Genomic DNA, 13129 nt, shown 5'->3' with positions numbered 1-13129 from the left:
AGATGTTTTCCAATTTAACAATTAAATATGTGGAATGTGTGAAAACCAATATGAGCAGCCTTTTTTATTTTTACTCATTTTATTTAGTCAATTATGATTAGAATAGCGAGCATATATAAAGTGACACCCCCGCCTGTATGAGGTGCCCATCGCCATGAATGAACTACGTCATATCATGTATGCAGCATCTGCATCATATACATTAGGCTATGTTCCCTATACGTCCACATATGTTCACGAGACATGTTGGCGCATTAATGGAGACAGGCATAAGAAGGGGGATGATGTTAATGCCACATATTAATAAAGAGATTAAAACAGTGAGCAGCCCGGATCAGAACCCTGCTCTATAAAAGCCAATGCAATAAAACATCTGCCCCAACTTATCATTGGGACCAATATTGTTAAAACCCCCGCGTGATTTAATGAATGCACCCAGCTTCCAGCGCACCGGCTCATTATTTATGAGCTGCTAAATGAAGTGTCATCCATATATCACACTGCCTTTTTCACCTGTCTCTGCATATGAATAGAGCTCCAGCAACAGAATTGTCGCTGTAGTAAAGCAGCCAATCGCCGAATGGACCGACCGAGCCATATATGGCGCTTCCGGCGAGCAGGGGGCGCGCTGTGGCGCACGGGGAGCGCGCAGACGGACGGACGTGTGGCTGTGTGTGGCCCACTCACTCACAGTCACAAAAGAAAGTGAAACATGCGCTAAAAGGATCGTCATGCATTGCAGGCTACCTGAGAACGGCGTCATTCGGCTACTTTTAGAACAAGACGAGGGCAAACCTCTGCACTTGACCCGCGTCTACACGAATACGCTGCGTCTTTACGCACATGTGGACATGTAAATGCATTTGTACATCACACCAACATCACACTGATGTGTTACTGCAGAGAATAAAACCTATTCGACCTCCTCTTTCCTAAAAGTGTTGCCTGACTTTTTTTTCCTCATGATCTCATCACTCTGTTATTCTCTCACACACCAATGATGCAGTTTATTATTCCCAATTATGTAAACGTTATTCCCTCACACACCCTAATCCAGCCCCCATAACAAAAGGGATTATATAGGCTGGAGTTGCTATATTTAGGTTTCAGATGACCTCACATACCCACTGGAGAGAAAGGGATAGTTTGGTGAATGGAGAGGGGGGGCCTCTCCCCGCTCAGAGGGGCTGCGCTCCCGGCTGCTTCCCGGCAGTCACGGCCCCCTCTGGCATTATTTACCGGCACATCATTAGGTGGTCGCCCGAGCCCATTCAGGAACCGGCGGCTCGAGAGCTAGGGGTTCAAAGGTCGGACATAACCGCAGACACCCCTGACTACAGCTCAAAGACTTGTTTTCTTCAGAGCAACTTGAGCGTGAATGCGCAGAGAGCGGCGGAGTTTATTTTTAGACGCGGTGACATCAGCGTTCAAAGTTCATGTAAATTAGTGCGATAGATATTTAACTGTGATCTCGTGAATAGCACCGATGATGCTATGTATTGACACTTGAGATCGAATTAAAATTTAAAGATGCAGGCTAAAAATAAAAGAAATAAGCATAGAGTATGGGAATTTAGAGTGTGCGTGTAACTCTGTGATTTACATTTGATTTCAAAATGTCGTCTCATCCATAGGTGTAGATATCTGGGGGGACAAAGGGTCTACATCCCCCTCAATATTTAGAAAATGTGGGTTTGTTTCCCTTATAATAAAAACGTAAGTAGCAGAAGACTTTTATTTTGACAAAATTAAAGACATTTACACATTAAATTGATGCAGAAAATGAACTAATTCGTGCGTAATTATTCACCGAAATGCAAGACATTGTTTGATGCTCATACTTTTCTGGTGGAGGACCCCCATTTTAGTTTCATATGTGTCCCCCTGATGTTGAAACACAACCTACACCCTTGATTTCATCCATTAACCCTCATCTGTGCTGCTGCAAGCTAATTATTGTTGTTTTTCCAAATTATTGTCATTATTATGGTCACCAGTTGTGTTTATCAGGTGGCCTACGTGCTAATTATTAACCCAGCTTTTATTTCTAGAACAAGATCTACCCCTAAAGAACTCGAACATTGTGATAAACAAATAATCCCAGGACAGCACTGCTGCTTTGGAAGCTGCTGTTCCTGCCAACCAGTCAAACAAAAAAAGGGCCTATTCAAACAATCCACAAGGTAAACGGGTTGTTTGGTGTCCTGTGTCATTCCGCTGCTCCACAGACACCGCGGACACACACAGCTGCTGTCTGAGACACAGACACAGACAGAACTCTCACTCCGACACGGTTTCCCGGAACTGGTGGCGTCATGACGTCATGTGCTGGGTGTCTTCGCACGCAACGCCGCAAGGGCCAGTTTTTGTTTTTCTTTGTTGAGTGATCCGTCTCGACAATACAGACGATCCCTGTTGCTATGCAAAGCGAGGACGTCACTGACGCGAAGGGGTGGAGTGTTGCTATGGCGACCAGGAATGTTGAACAAAACACAGCGCCTTTAACCTACATGGATGCACTTTGACACAATAACAATATTATACAAGTAAATTATATATTATCAGCACTTTGTATCTTTATTAATGTCATGTTAAGGTGTGTACCACCTCCTGTATTTTTTATTACAGCCCTGCCTGGAGCTTGTGCACTGTTTAGGGGGCTGTTTAGTAAAAAGAAACATCCCTTATGAACCCTTTAAATGCAAAGAAAATCAGGAAAACGTCACCAAACTGTTGTGTAAATTCACATAACTATTATATCTAGAATTTATATCATTAACCCATTTATAACTCCTTTTTAATGAATGCTAAATCATCAAAAACCACCAGCAAAAAGATGCTGACACACTAAATCTGACCTGTGATGTTAGACTTGTGTGGTAAAGGCCCTTTTCTCTTTAAAGGACCAATTATCAGCACTTTATGGGAATTAAAATACATTGTAAAGCAGTATACTAATTAAGTTAAACACTTAATGTTAAGAGCACTATAAAGTCTAAATATTGACCCAGTGCCAGACCTGCATTTCATGATTCATGCAGCTCGTTATGCTAATCATGAGGATTCCCTCTGTCAGGGGAAGACCTTCACGACTGAGCCTGGACATCCCTGAGAAAGTCGTGGAAAAGTACACAAAACAAACCGGTTATCAGCTCGCTCTGCAACTGAAACACACCCTCGCTTGGATTGTGCACAGAAAGGTACAAGCACTGCCTGCGGGCAGAATACACATGTAATCACCTCTGCTCTGACATGTGTTTATGGTGTTTGGATTTCAAACAGCCTACGCACGCTGCTTTGATCCCATTCCAATGAACCCATTTCTTTGAGACTCAGGTGACGCTAGAAAGATAGTCTCATTATGTTCACATGCATATTTCTTTTTAAATTTTCTTGCACATTATAGCCTAAAAAGTCCCACCACCTTTGGGGTTTCATTAACGTCACATATCAAGACATTAAAAAAGATATGAGAGGTGAAAGTAGGGTCAACAAGCTATAGTTTGAAGAAAATATGAGTTAAACTTCTGTAATAATTGCTTCCCTGTTACAATGTTTGCAGTGTAGTGTTTTCAGTGTAATGAAAGTGTGTTTTAAAAGTTTTCAAAGATTCAAATCTGCTCTTTCACGTTTGCATTCAGGGATTCCTGACCTATTTAAACTCCAAGTAGAGCTATGCGTCAGTTAAAGGGCTTTGACTATGTACTACAGCCTGTTACATTTGCCTTCACCTTCCTCACGTTGATGCTGAGTGCTAGTATTTGCTGGCACTGCTGGCAAACTGCTTGTTCAGACAGGAAGATGTGGTCTATGTTAGGGAACAGTAGGAGTCTGGACGTGTCCGCCTGGTCGATGTGCTCAGCTGTGATGTCCAGGGAATGGGAATGACGCCGGGGAGTTGCAAAGTGGTCATGGTGAGAGCAGTTGGAGTCGGAGGAGGTAGTGAGTTGGTGGAGCTCTGCCTGATAGTTGTGCTTTATTAAAATGGATCAGTGTTAAACAGACTGGTGGAGGACAGAGAATGTGTCAGCAGCCACCCTTTGTTTCACTGCTCATACTGTATGAGACACAATAGCACAGTACCTTGATTGAACCCTGCAAGTTTCTCAACCCACAGCTTGATGAACTGGTTTTCTATAGTTATGCCTCCATAAAAATCCATTAAATGCTGCCTTAGTAAGAGAGGTGAAGTATAGTCATAGTCTTGATACAGATAATAACAATTTGATGAGTTATTCAGTGTTAAAACAGCCCATTACTGCATGTTTCATTGCGTCTGTTTGATATTCTCAGATCAGAACAGACAAATCCCGGTGTTCATATTTATCTTTGCTGTCCTCTGCTGTGTAGGCTGTACTTTAGATGACCATTATCCCAGTTCTTCAGTTTTCACAACAGCCGCTGTGTTTGTTGTCTTACATAACGTCATGTCGCTGTAAGCCAATCTCAGATGGTGTTTCCCATAAGGCCGCGCCCCTTTACAGGATGAACCCACCATATTTGGAAAATTACGTATCGGGGATCCCGTTCCTGGAATATTCCATTTCTCGAGGGTGAGTTCATAAAACATTATTAAATGTGACTTTTTGTGTTCAAACACTATATATAAGGGTTGTATATGTGTATTTAAGTGTATTTAAAGAGTGTATAAGTGATGGTTGGTTTTATCGCTGCGTTGTTATGTGAGTGTTTTGGTGTTTTTTTCCTCGCGGTGTCGGGTGAAGAGCGCTCCCCCTTTGCCGACGTCATTCGGCCGGTCCTTCTCAGGCTATATAAGAGGCCCGATCTCTCAGAGTTAGCATTCAAACTTTCAGTAGCAGAACAACGACAAGAGAGAATATAACGAGAGCGGCGATTTAAAGAGTCTTTCCCAAACCTCACAGAAGGATTTCCTCATCTCAAGTTTACATTTGTTTGGATCTTCCTGCTTGGTTTTTTGGGGAACGATGATGTTTACCTCTTTCAACACGGAGTGCGATTCCTCCCGCTGCAGCACCGCTTCCCCGTCCGGGGACAATGTGGGATACTTTCCGTCACCAGCCGGATCTTACTCCAGCATGGGATCCCCCCAGTCTCAGGTATGTCCAGTCACATATTATTCAACTTTTATTACAATGTATAAGATCTTTACATGTGTTTAATTGCATGCAACTTGGAGAAATAAAGCTCAGTGTAGCTTTCACTATTCTCATAAAGTTTAAATCATAACTAGAAGCTGACTGATTAATATTAATTGTCAATGTTAAGTTGTGCTTGAAATAGCCTATTGACCTGCGCTGCACACAGTGCAAGGCGCGCTTCATTCATCCACCTGGAAACCCCATAGAGAGACTGTAACGTCACATCTGACATCATATGGATATTTTTAAACCACCCGGCTTTTTATAGCTCATCTTGCAATGCTGCATCCCCCCCTTCCTCAAAGTATACCAAAATGTACTCATGATCCTCTTCCTTCATTGCCCACAGGATTTCACCGACCTGACAGCATCAAGTGCCTCCTTCATCCCCACTGTCACAGCCATTTCAACAAGCCCGGATCTGCAGTGGATGGTCCAGCCTTTGATCTCCTCAGTGGCCCCCTCTCACAGACCTCACCCCTACAGCCCCAGCCCAGCATACACCAGACCAGGCATGAGGTCTGCATCCAAGGCTCATAACTCTGCCAAGAGGGGCAGAGCAGAACAGGTAATTATCTCGCCATGCACTTCAAGTGTTACATAATAAATAGTGACTTCAGTGTTACAGAGTGTGAGTTATCATGGAGCTAACTTTTTCTTGTCTTATGTGCAGTGTTCACCTGAGGAGGAGGAGAAGAAGAGAGTTCGCAGAGAGAGGAACAAGCAGGCAGCAGCCAAATGCCGCAACAGGAGGAGAGAGCTTACAGACAGTCTGCAAGCTGTAAGTATGCCACAGATTTACTATCAGTCATCAAAATGCATTCCTCGCCACAGCTACTAGAAGTGTTATCCAACAGCTAAGCTCATGCCACTTCCTCTTTTTCTCTCCCCCGTGCAGGAAACTGATCAGCTGGAGGATGAGAAGTCCAATCTGCAGAATGATATTGCTAATCTGTTGAAGGAGAAGGAAAGGCTTGAGTTCATTCTGGCTGCCCATCAGCCCATCTGCAAAATCCCCTCAGAGCTGGACAGTGACTTCTCTGTGGTCTCCCTTTCTCCCGCCCACCCCTGCCTGTCCACCGCCGTGTCCTCCCAGTCAGAGACCACCATCCCAAAGGCAACCACTATCGCTTCCAGCCAGCCAACCTACACCTCAACCTCCAACTCCCTCTTCTCCACTACAAGCTCCGTCCTCTCCACCGCCACCATCTCCAGCAGCGCCGTCAAGATGGCAGACCTGGAGTCCTCCGTCCTGGAGGAGTCTCTGGACCTGCTGGCAAAGACGGAGATGGAGTCAGCGCGGTCAGTCCCAGAGGTCGACCTGTCCAACTCCCTGTACACAACTCAGGACTGGGAGCCCCTTCACGCCACAGCCAATAACGGTGACTTTGAACCCCTGTGCACGCCTGTGGTGACCTGCACGCCAGCCTGCACCACCTACACGTCTTCGTTTGTGTTTACCTTCCCAGAGGCTGAGACCTTCCCCACCTGTGGCATCGCCCACAGGAGAGGAAGCAACAGCAACGACCAGTCCTCCGACTCCCTCAGCTCCCCTACCCTGCTGGCCCTTTAAAGACTCTTCCACAAAAACAATAATACTTCCTATCAAGCACATTTTCTTGGTGTATGAGATAGATGTGCAGATCACAGGGCTATGGAATGGACTTAAACCAGGAAGCAAATTATTTATGATTTTATTCGCCTTTATCTTATACTTGCCTATAACACCGATGTAGCAAGTTACAAAAAGCATGTTTCAACTAATACCACCTAGTCGTATTATGAGTTCATATATGATTTTATGGTGCTAGATAACAAAAAACTTTGTTGTAGTGTTGATGTGTGTTCAGAGCAATAGTTATTATTGATCCAGTTTGTTTTCTGGTTGATGGAATGTGAGAGTAATTGTGAAACGTTTGTGGAAAAAAAAGAAAAAAAACCTTAAAAACTGACGTGCTTTGTCTTAACCATGATGGTCTGAGTGGTCTATCTTAGTATGAAGTTTTCTGTGAAAACATACGTGGTTTTAATTTATGAGATTTATTTTTTTACACAGAGTAAAAAAAAGATGAATGTTGTTTGTAAAATATGTAAATAAAAGATAGTGATATTTAAATTCAATTATCTGTCTTGCACTTTTCTCATTACATGCACTCATGAACATGTTTTCTGTGCTGAGATGTGACAGCAGCTCCATTTTTATGCAACAGACAATTAAAATAATGTCTAAAATTAGCCTCCATATGGGATAGCAGTATTTTTCCTGCACCTCCACTGGCTCTATTTATTGTTCCGTCTGTTGCCAAGGTTAACTATACGTCAGGGCTCCAACGTCAGTGCGTTCTTTCCATTTTTTTTAAATCTGCAAGCATAGCGCGATGACGTCGTACCCTACTTCCGTGCCCAAATATAGAACGCTGCGAAGACGCTGCTGCTGCTGTTTGCCAGCAGAATGCAGACGGGCTTTTTCCACTAAAACACATAGATCGAAGTTACTTGTCTCGGGCTTTTTCTCCACACAGATGATCAAATTTGAGTATTTGGAATATAGGAGAGAGAGGAAAGAACGTGATGCATCGCTTCCCTAAGCGAAACAATATGTTTTGGGTCGTTGCAAGACAACCGCTGCACACATACGGTTATACAAGACAATCGCAAGAGGATCCGAAAGCAGCGTCTTAACCACCGTCTGCGTCGGTTTAATGTATTCTGTTCCCTCGGAAGGTCGCAAAAAATATCACCCCCACTGTGAAAGACGCACATGTGAGTTACAGCACAATGCAAGACAAGAGTCCTCAGAAATAATTCATGAGAACACAGGCAGCAGTTTGACTTCTGTGGGTCGTGCAGACAGCTGGACACGAAGCTGTCTGCAAAGCGTTTTCATTCAGACTGATCTAACTCCTCATTCCCAAAAGTAAAACACCTCCTCTGGAAGCACAGCTGAAAAAATGAATACTAATGTGCCATGCATAATGAATAGGACACAAGCAAATAGCTAATTAGGAAGATGGTGATTGAGAAATTGACAGATAGTCTAGAACATTGTCCTTTTCCCCATTGGTGTTAATGTAACATAGTGATAGAAAGACACATTGTATAACAGCAGACTCAAGATGTGCATTTAGACCTACCCAGATCCTTTTTACGTTTTTTTTTTTTTTACTTTCTTTAAGGGACATTTCTTCCCCCATTAAAAGGTTTTTTGGGGGGAGTTTTCCTTATCGGCTGTGAGGGTCCAAAGGACAGAGGGATGTCGTATGCTGTAAAGCCCTCTGAGGCTTGATTTTGATGTGTGATATTGGGCTTTATCAATAAAATTGAATTGGATTCACTGCAAAAAAACAAAATATATACTTTTCCTCCTACCTGAGGTGCTCAATCTACATCAGTGGTGTCAAACATACAGCCCATGGGCCAGAACTGGCCCGCCAGAGAGTCCAATCCGGCCCCCTAGATGATTATACTAAAGGTGCCGACACACCAAACGGACATCAAAGAACTACGACGAAAGCCAACTGTTGCGTCATCTACGTCGCCTCACGTCGCCCTGTGTCAGTTGCATTTGAACACACTACAAAGACTACATCTGACTGCCAAGTAGCACGTACGTTCTGCACCTGCATGAGAGGAAATAACGCAATAAGGGAAACCAGAAGTCCAAGGAATGCATGAGATAAAGTAGCGGAGTGAGAGAGTGGTACATCCTGTCAGCCGAGGGGTTTCCTATCTGTGCAGCCGAGCTCCGCAGCACCTCCACAGACTATTACATCCAGATGGTCCCGGTGTTTCCTCCACAGGCTCCACTTCACTCAGCTGCCTGACAAACCTGCTGCTTCTTTCCACTTTAACCTGAATAACAAACCAGGGCTCGGTGCTCCGGTTGGATCCTGAATAACAAACCAGGGCTCGGTGCTCCGGTTGGATCCAAACAGAGACCCAGGGCTAGCTGGCAAGCTAGCGGAGGCTAACTGGCTGCTTCCCTCCGGTCATGCTGCGGCTAACACTCCGCTAGCCTCATAACTAGCGCCGGTTTGTTATTCAGGTTAAAGCGGGAAGAAGCAGCGGGTGTGTCGGGCAGCTGAGTGAAGTGGAGCCTGAGGAGGAAGCACTGGTCTAGCCCCGGTTTCACTACAGGCAGATTCACTCGCTCCAGGAGCGAGAAAATAAAACCTGAACAGCCAGACAGAGTGATCTCTCTCAACGACATGCTCCGCCGGCGATTCAACATGCTCAATCGGCCGAAAAGCCGCCGATGCCGAAGTGCCGACGGTGCGGGACACACCGCAAAGACTAGGGCGACAGACGCTCACCGACGGCCTGACTTTGACCAACGGCCAACCGTCAGCTTGGTGTGTCGGGGCCTTAAGAGGTGCCAGGTTTCAGGAGCAAGTTAAACAACGTGTTGCAGACTTCATGTAAAAATCTGCTGCAGAGGCAAAATACAGTCCTCTGATATAACAATGACTTACTGTGATCATCTTAAAAGATACTGAAAATTGGGAAAACTATCGTCAATGGGCAGCTTCTCTTCAAAAGAATCCGTATCAGGAAATGTCAAGGTAAATGCAGATGTAGACTAATGACAGTAAGAAGTAGACTGACTGAATGTGGAAAAGCTGAGACATCCTGTTGAAATTGCACTTATATTTTTTAAGACATCTCGGGTTGTTCATCTGTTTTGTAAAAGGATGAACGTCTACAGAATGTAATGTAATTCTTTACACAAAAAAAGGGGAAATATTAAAGCTGCTGGCACTTAGAGGTTATTGTGCAATGGGTTGACATCCCTGATCTAGATTGTTTTGGTGTGAGTGTAGTGTTTGAGATATCAGCTGTAGAGATGTCTGCCTTCTCTTGAATATAATGGAACTACATGGCACTCAGCTTGTGGTGCTCAAAACGCCAAAAAGTACTTTTGAAAAACTCAACATTTATGTCTCTTTCCAGAAATTATGACCTGATTACTCAAGATAATCCACAGACCTTGTTGTGAGCAGTGTAGCGTAGGAACTATTTTCTTTCTACCATACTGCACCTGCCAATCATATCACTGCACAAAAGGAAGCATGCGTCTACTGATAGCTCACCTAGCACCACTGAGCTAGCTAACGACACAGCTCAGCTGAGAAGGACAGCATTATTGTCTACGTCTCGCGCTGTCACAAGCACGAGCCTCTCGTTCATGAGTAGATGCACCCTTCCTTCTGCGTAATGATGCGTTTGACAATAAGAAAATAGTTCCTACATGAAACTGCTCACAACAGCAATGTTTCTTTCTAGAAATCATGACCTGGTTACTCAAGATAATCCACAGACATTGTTGTGAGCAGTTTCATGTAGGAACTATTTTCTCTCTACGAAACTACATCCACCAACCATATCACTGCGCAGAAGGAAGCGTGCATCTACTCATGGACAAGAGGCTCATGCTGGTGACAGCTTTAGATGTAAATATCAATGGCTTCCTCCTCTGCAGCCCTGTTACGTTAGCTAGTTCAGTGGTGCTAGGTGAGCTAGCAGTAGATGCACACTTCCCTCTGCGCAGTGATACAGTTGCCAGGTGTAGTTTGGTAGAAAGAAAATAGTTCCTACATAAAACTGCTCCCAACAAGGTCTGTGGATTATCTTGAGTAACCAGGTCATGATTTCTGGAAAGAGACATTGCTGTTGAGTTTTTCAGGTGTATCTTTTTGGCGCTTTAAACACCACAAGCCGATTGCCATCTAGTTCCATTATACTGGAGAGAAGGCAGACATCTCTACGGCTGATATGTCCAGCACACGACAACTAACACCAAAACTATCTAGACTGATAAATAGTGTTACAGGTAAAAGGAAAAAATATGTATTTTTGATTTTGGGGTGAACAGTCCCTTCAATTTTTCCTTTTTCCATATAGTTTTTGTTAAATTTGGAACATTTGGACACCTTATTTCATCTTACAGCTGGTCCAGGTGCATGTGAGGTCAGCTGGGGGTTAAATGTGTGTGTAGCTCTGTATCCACTGATTCAATTTTTCCCAGACAGAAAACTGTTTTTCAGAAGGCTAATTTAAAGACGGTAAATTCATTACTAACACAATAGTCAGTGATGAATTTTGTTTCAACTGAAACTAGGCGAGTTATCAACATGACTGTTTTGTGATGCTTTGCTGCTGAGTTTAATCAAGCTTCCTGATGAAGTTTCATCACGATCATATCCGGTGATCTATTGATTTCATGTTATTGTTACACACGTTGTCATCAAACCTTTCCTTCCCCTCCCTTCTACTTGTCAGTCTTCCTCCTCACTTGCTCACTTAACCTTTTATCAATATTTCACCAAGAATTATCGGAAGGCAGATTGCTTAATGGCTTTACACAGGAAATGCGTGGTGTGTGTGCGCGTGAGGGACATGCAGCGTGGAAGACTACTGTCACACAATAACTAACTTACTCTGACGTTTATGCCCTTCCATTGTAGGCACGCCCGTTTTGTGCAACACGGCCAGGATATCAGCAGCTGTTAGTGCACTTCCTGTATGGAGGCAGGCTTGCTCCTCTGAACTGCAACATCAATGGTATAAAGAGAATAAAATATTTGATATAGTTTAGGGAACTCAAGTTGCAGAAGTACAATGCTACTTTCTTGCAGAAGCCTGAAACAGTGCTTTCACCAAGCCTCTTGTTAGCGCTGTGGTGTTGTGTAACATCTGAATTCTGAGTACCTATCTGTTTTCCTTTGCACTTAAGCAGAGCCTCTATGTGCGACCATGCAGCACCTAATAACTCTGTCTATTAATACCTCTTTGCCGGCCCCAGGGAGACGGGGTAGCAGCAGAAATAGCAGGTGCCTATTGCTTCTTTTAACATCAGCATCAACAGCAGTAAAATTAGACCACTATGACGCCAACCTGCGTCGGTGCTGCAACCCAGGGGAGGAATCAGGCAGCGTAAGCCTGATAGAAAGAGAGGAGGAAAGTAAAAGCAAGGCGAGGGCAGGAGGAGGAAAGGAGAAAATGATGAGTATATGAGGATAGCAGGGGAGGGAGGCAGACAGAGATCCCTGCCTGGGTGTAATTGTGAGCACAGTGATGATGATGAAACAGCCGAGTTCGCCTCCATGCCACAACGACAGCAGCCAAGATTGGCTCGGAAACCCATCCCCTGATACCTTGCTTTTGTCGGGAGAGGATATGAAAGCTGCACAAAACCATGAATACTTCAGCGTCTTCCCCTTGCGGCTGAAAGTCTGTCTGAGTGACGGAGTGATACACTTACTCAGTAGGGCATTTACAATGACACCCAATTACACTTTCACTGAAGCAAATGACATCTGTTCCTGACATGTTCCTGTCTTTGTTTTTACTCATAGGCAACCCCAGAAAATTTTGATAGGATTAGTCAGATGGGGCTACTGAAATCTTGGGATGGCACACCAAAATTAAAAGCCATTACTGAATGTCGGGAATTCGTTAATGCTGTTAGTCAAAGGTTACACCTGCACTTCGGTTTCTTATTTTACAGCTAATATTACCAATTATCTGATGTGCATTTAGACTAATTCTGGTACACTTATGTTGTGAGTTCGGCAACAATCCTTTTTTCAATAGGCGATTCATTGGTCTTCAAATAGCCTGGTTGTCCTTTTCCTTAAAAAGACAAATATGTGGCTTTAATTTGAAGTAGTACATCGATTGTAAGGGTCAATACAAACCCTCTCAAGTTTACGGGAGACTCGTGGGTACCTGTACAACCCATTTTTATCAGATATCTTGAGGTGAGAATTCAAAATCACCATGCCAGTTTTCCGCCTACATTTAGCCCCCTTCCCAGTAAGCTAGCATGACGTTGGTTAGTACCATTGGATGTCACAGTTTGTCTAGTTTCACAAGAAACCACTATCTTTGCTCCATCTTAAAGAATGAGCGCGCCACAGCCTCTTAAAAACAGTGAAGTTTGCCTCTAATTTTTTTCACCAAGGGTGCAGCAATTGTATCACAGTGGCCGTGCCTTCCCCCCCCCCCAA

At 44.0% G+C, this 13129-nt stretch overlaps 1 protein-coding gene across 1 annotated transcript; it reads left to right on the top strand.

Annotated features, from left to right (window-relative positions):
- The first annotated feature begins 4797 nt into the window (after nt 1-4797).
- Nucleotides 4798-7241, top strand: fosab (v-fos FBJ murine osteosarcoma viral oncogene homolog Ab). Its single transcript, XM_050058125.1, has 4 exons — nt 4798-5078; nt 5470-5688; nt 5794-5901; nt 6019-7241. Exons 1-4 carry the CDS (start codon nt 4947-4949, stop codon nt 6691-6693), a joined length of 1134 nt encoding a protein of 377 aa, XP_049914082.1. The 5' UTR covers nt 4798-4946; the 3' UTR covers nt 6694-7241.
- Nucleotides 7242-13129: the final 5888 nt, after the last annotated feature.

Source organism: Epinephelus moara, chromosome 12, assembly GCF_006386435.1.
Source record: "Epinephelus moara isolate mb chromosome 12, YSFRI_EMoa_1.0, whole genome shotgun sequence".
In the NCBI taxonomy this organism is placed as follows: domain Eukaryota; kingdom Metazoa; phylum Chordata; class Actinopteri; order Perciformes; family Serranidae; genus Epinephelus; species Epinephelus moara.
The sequence above is the reverse complement of the archived record's forward strand: the minus strand, read 5'-3'. Positions and strand labels throughout refer to the sequence as shown.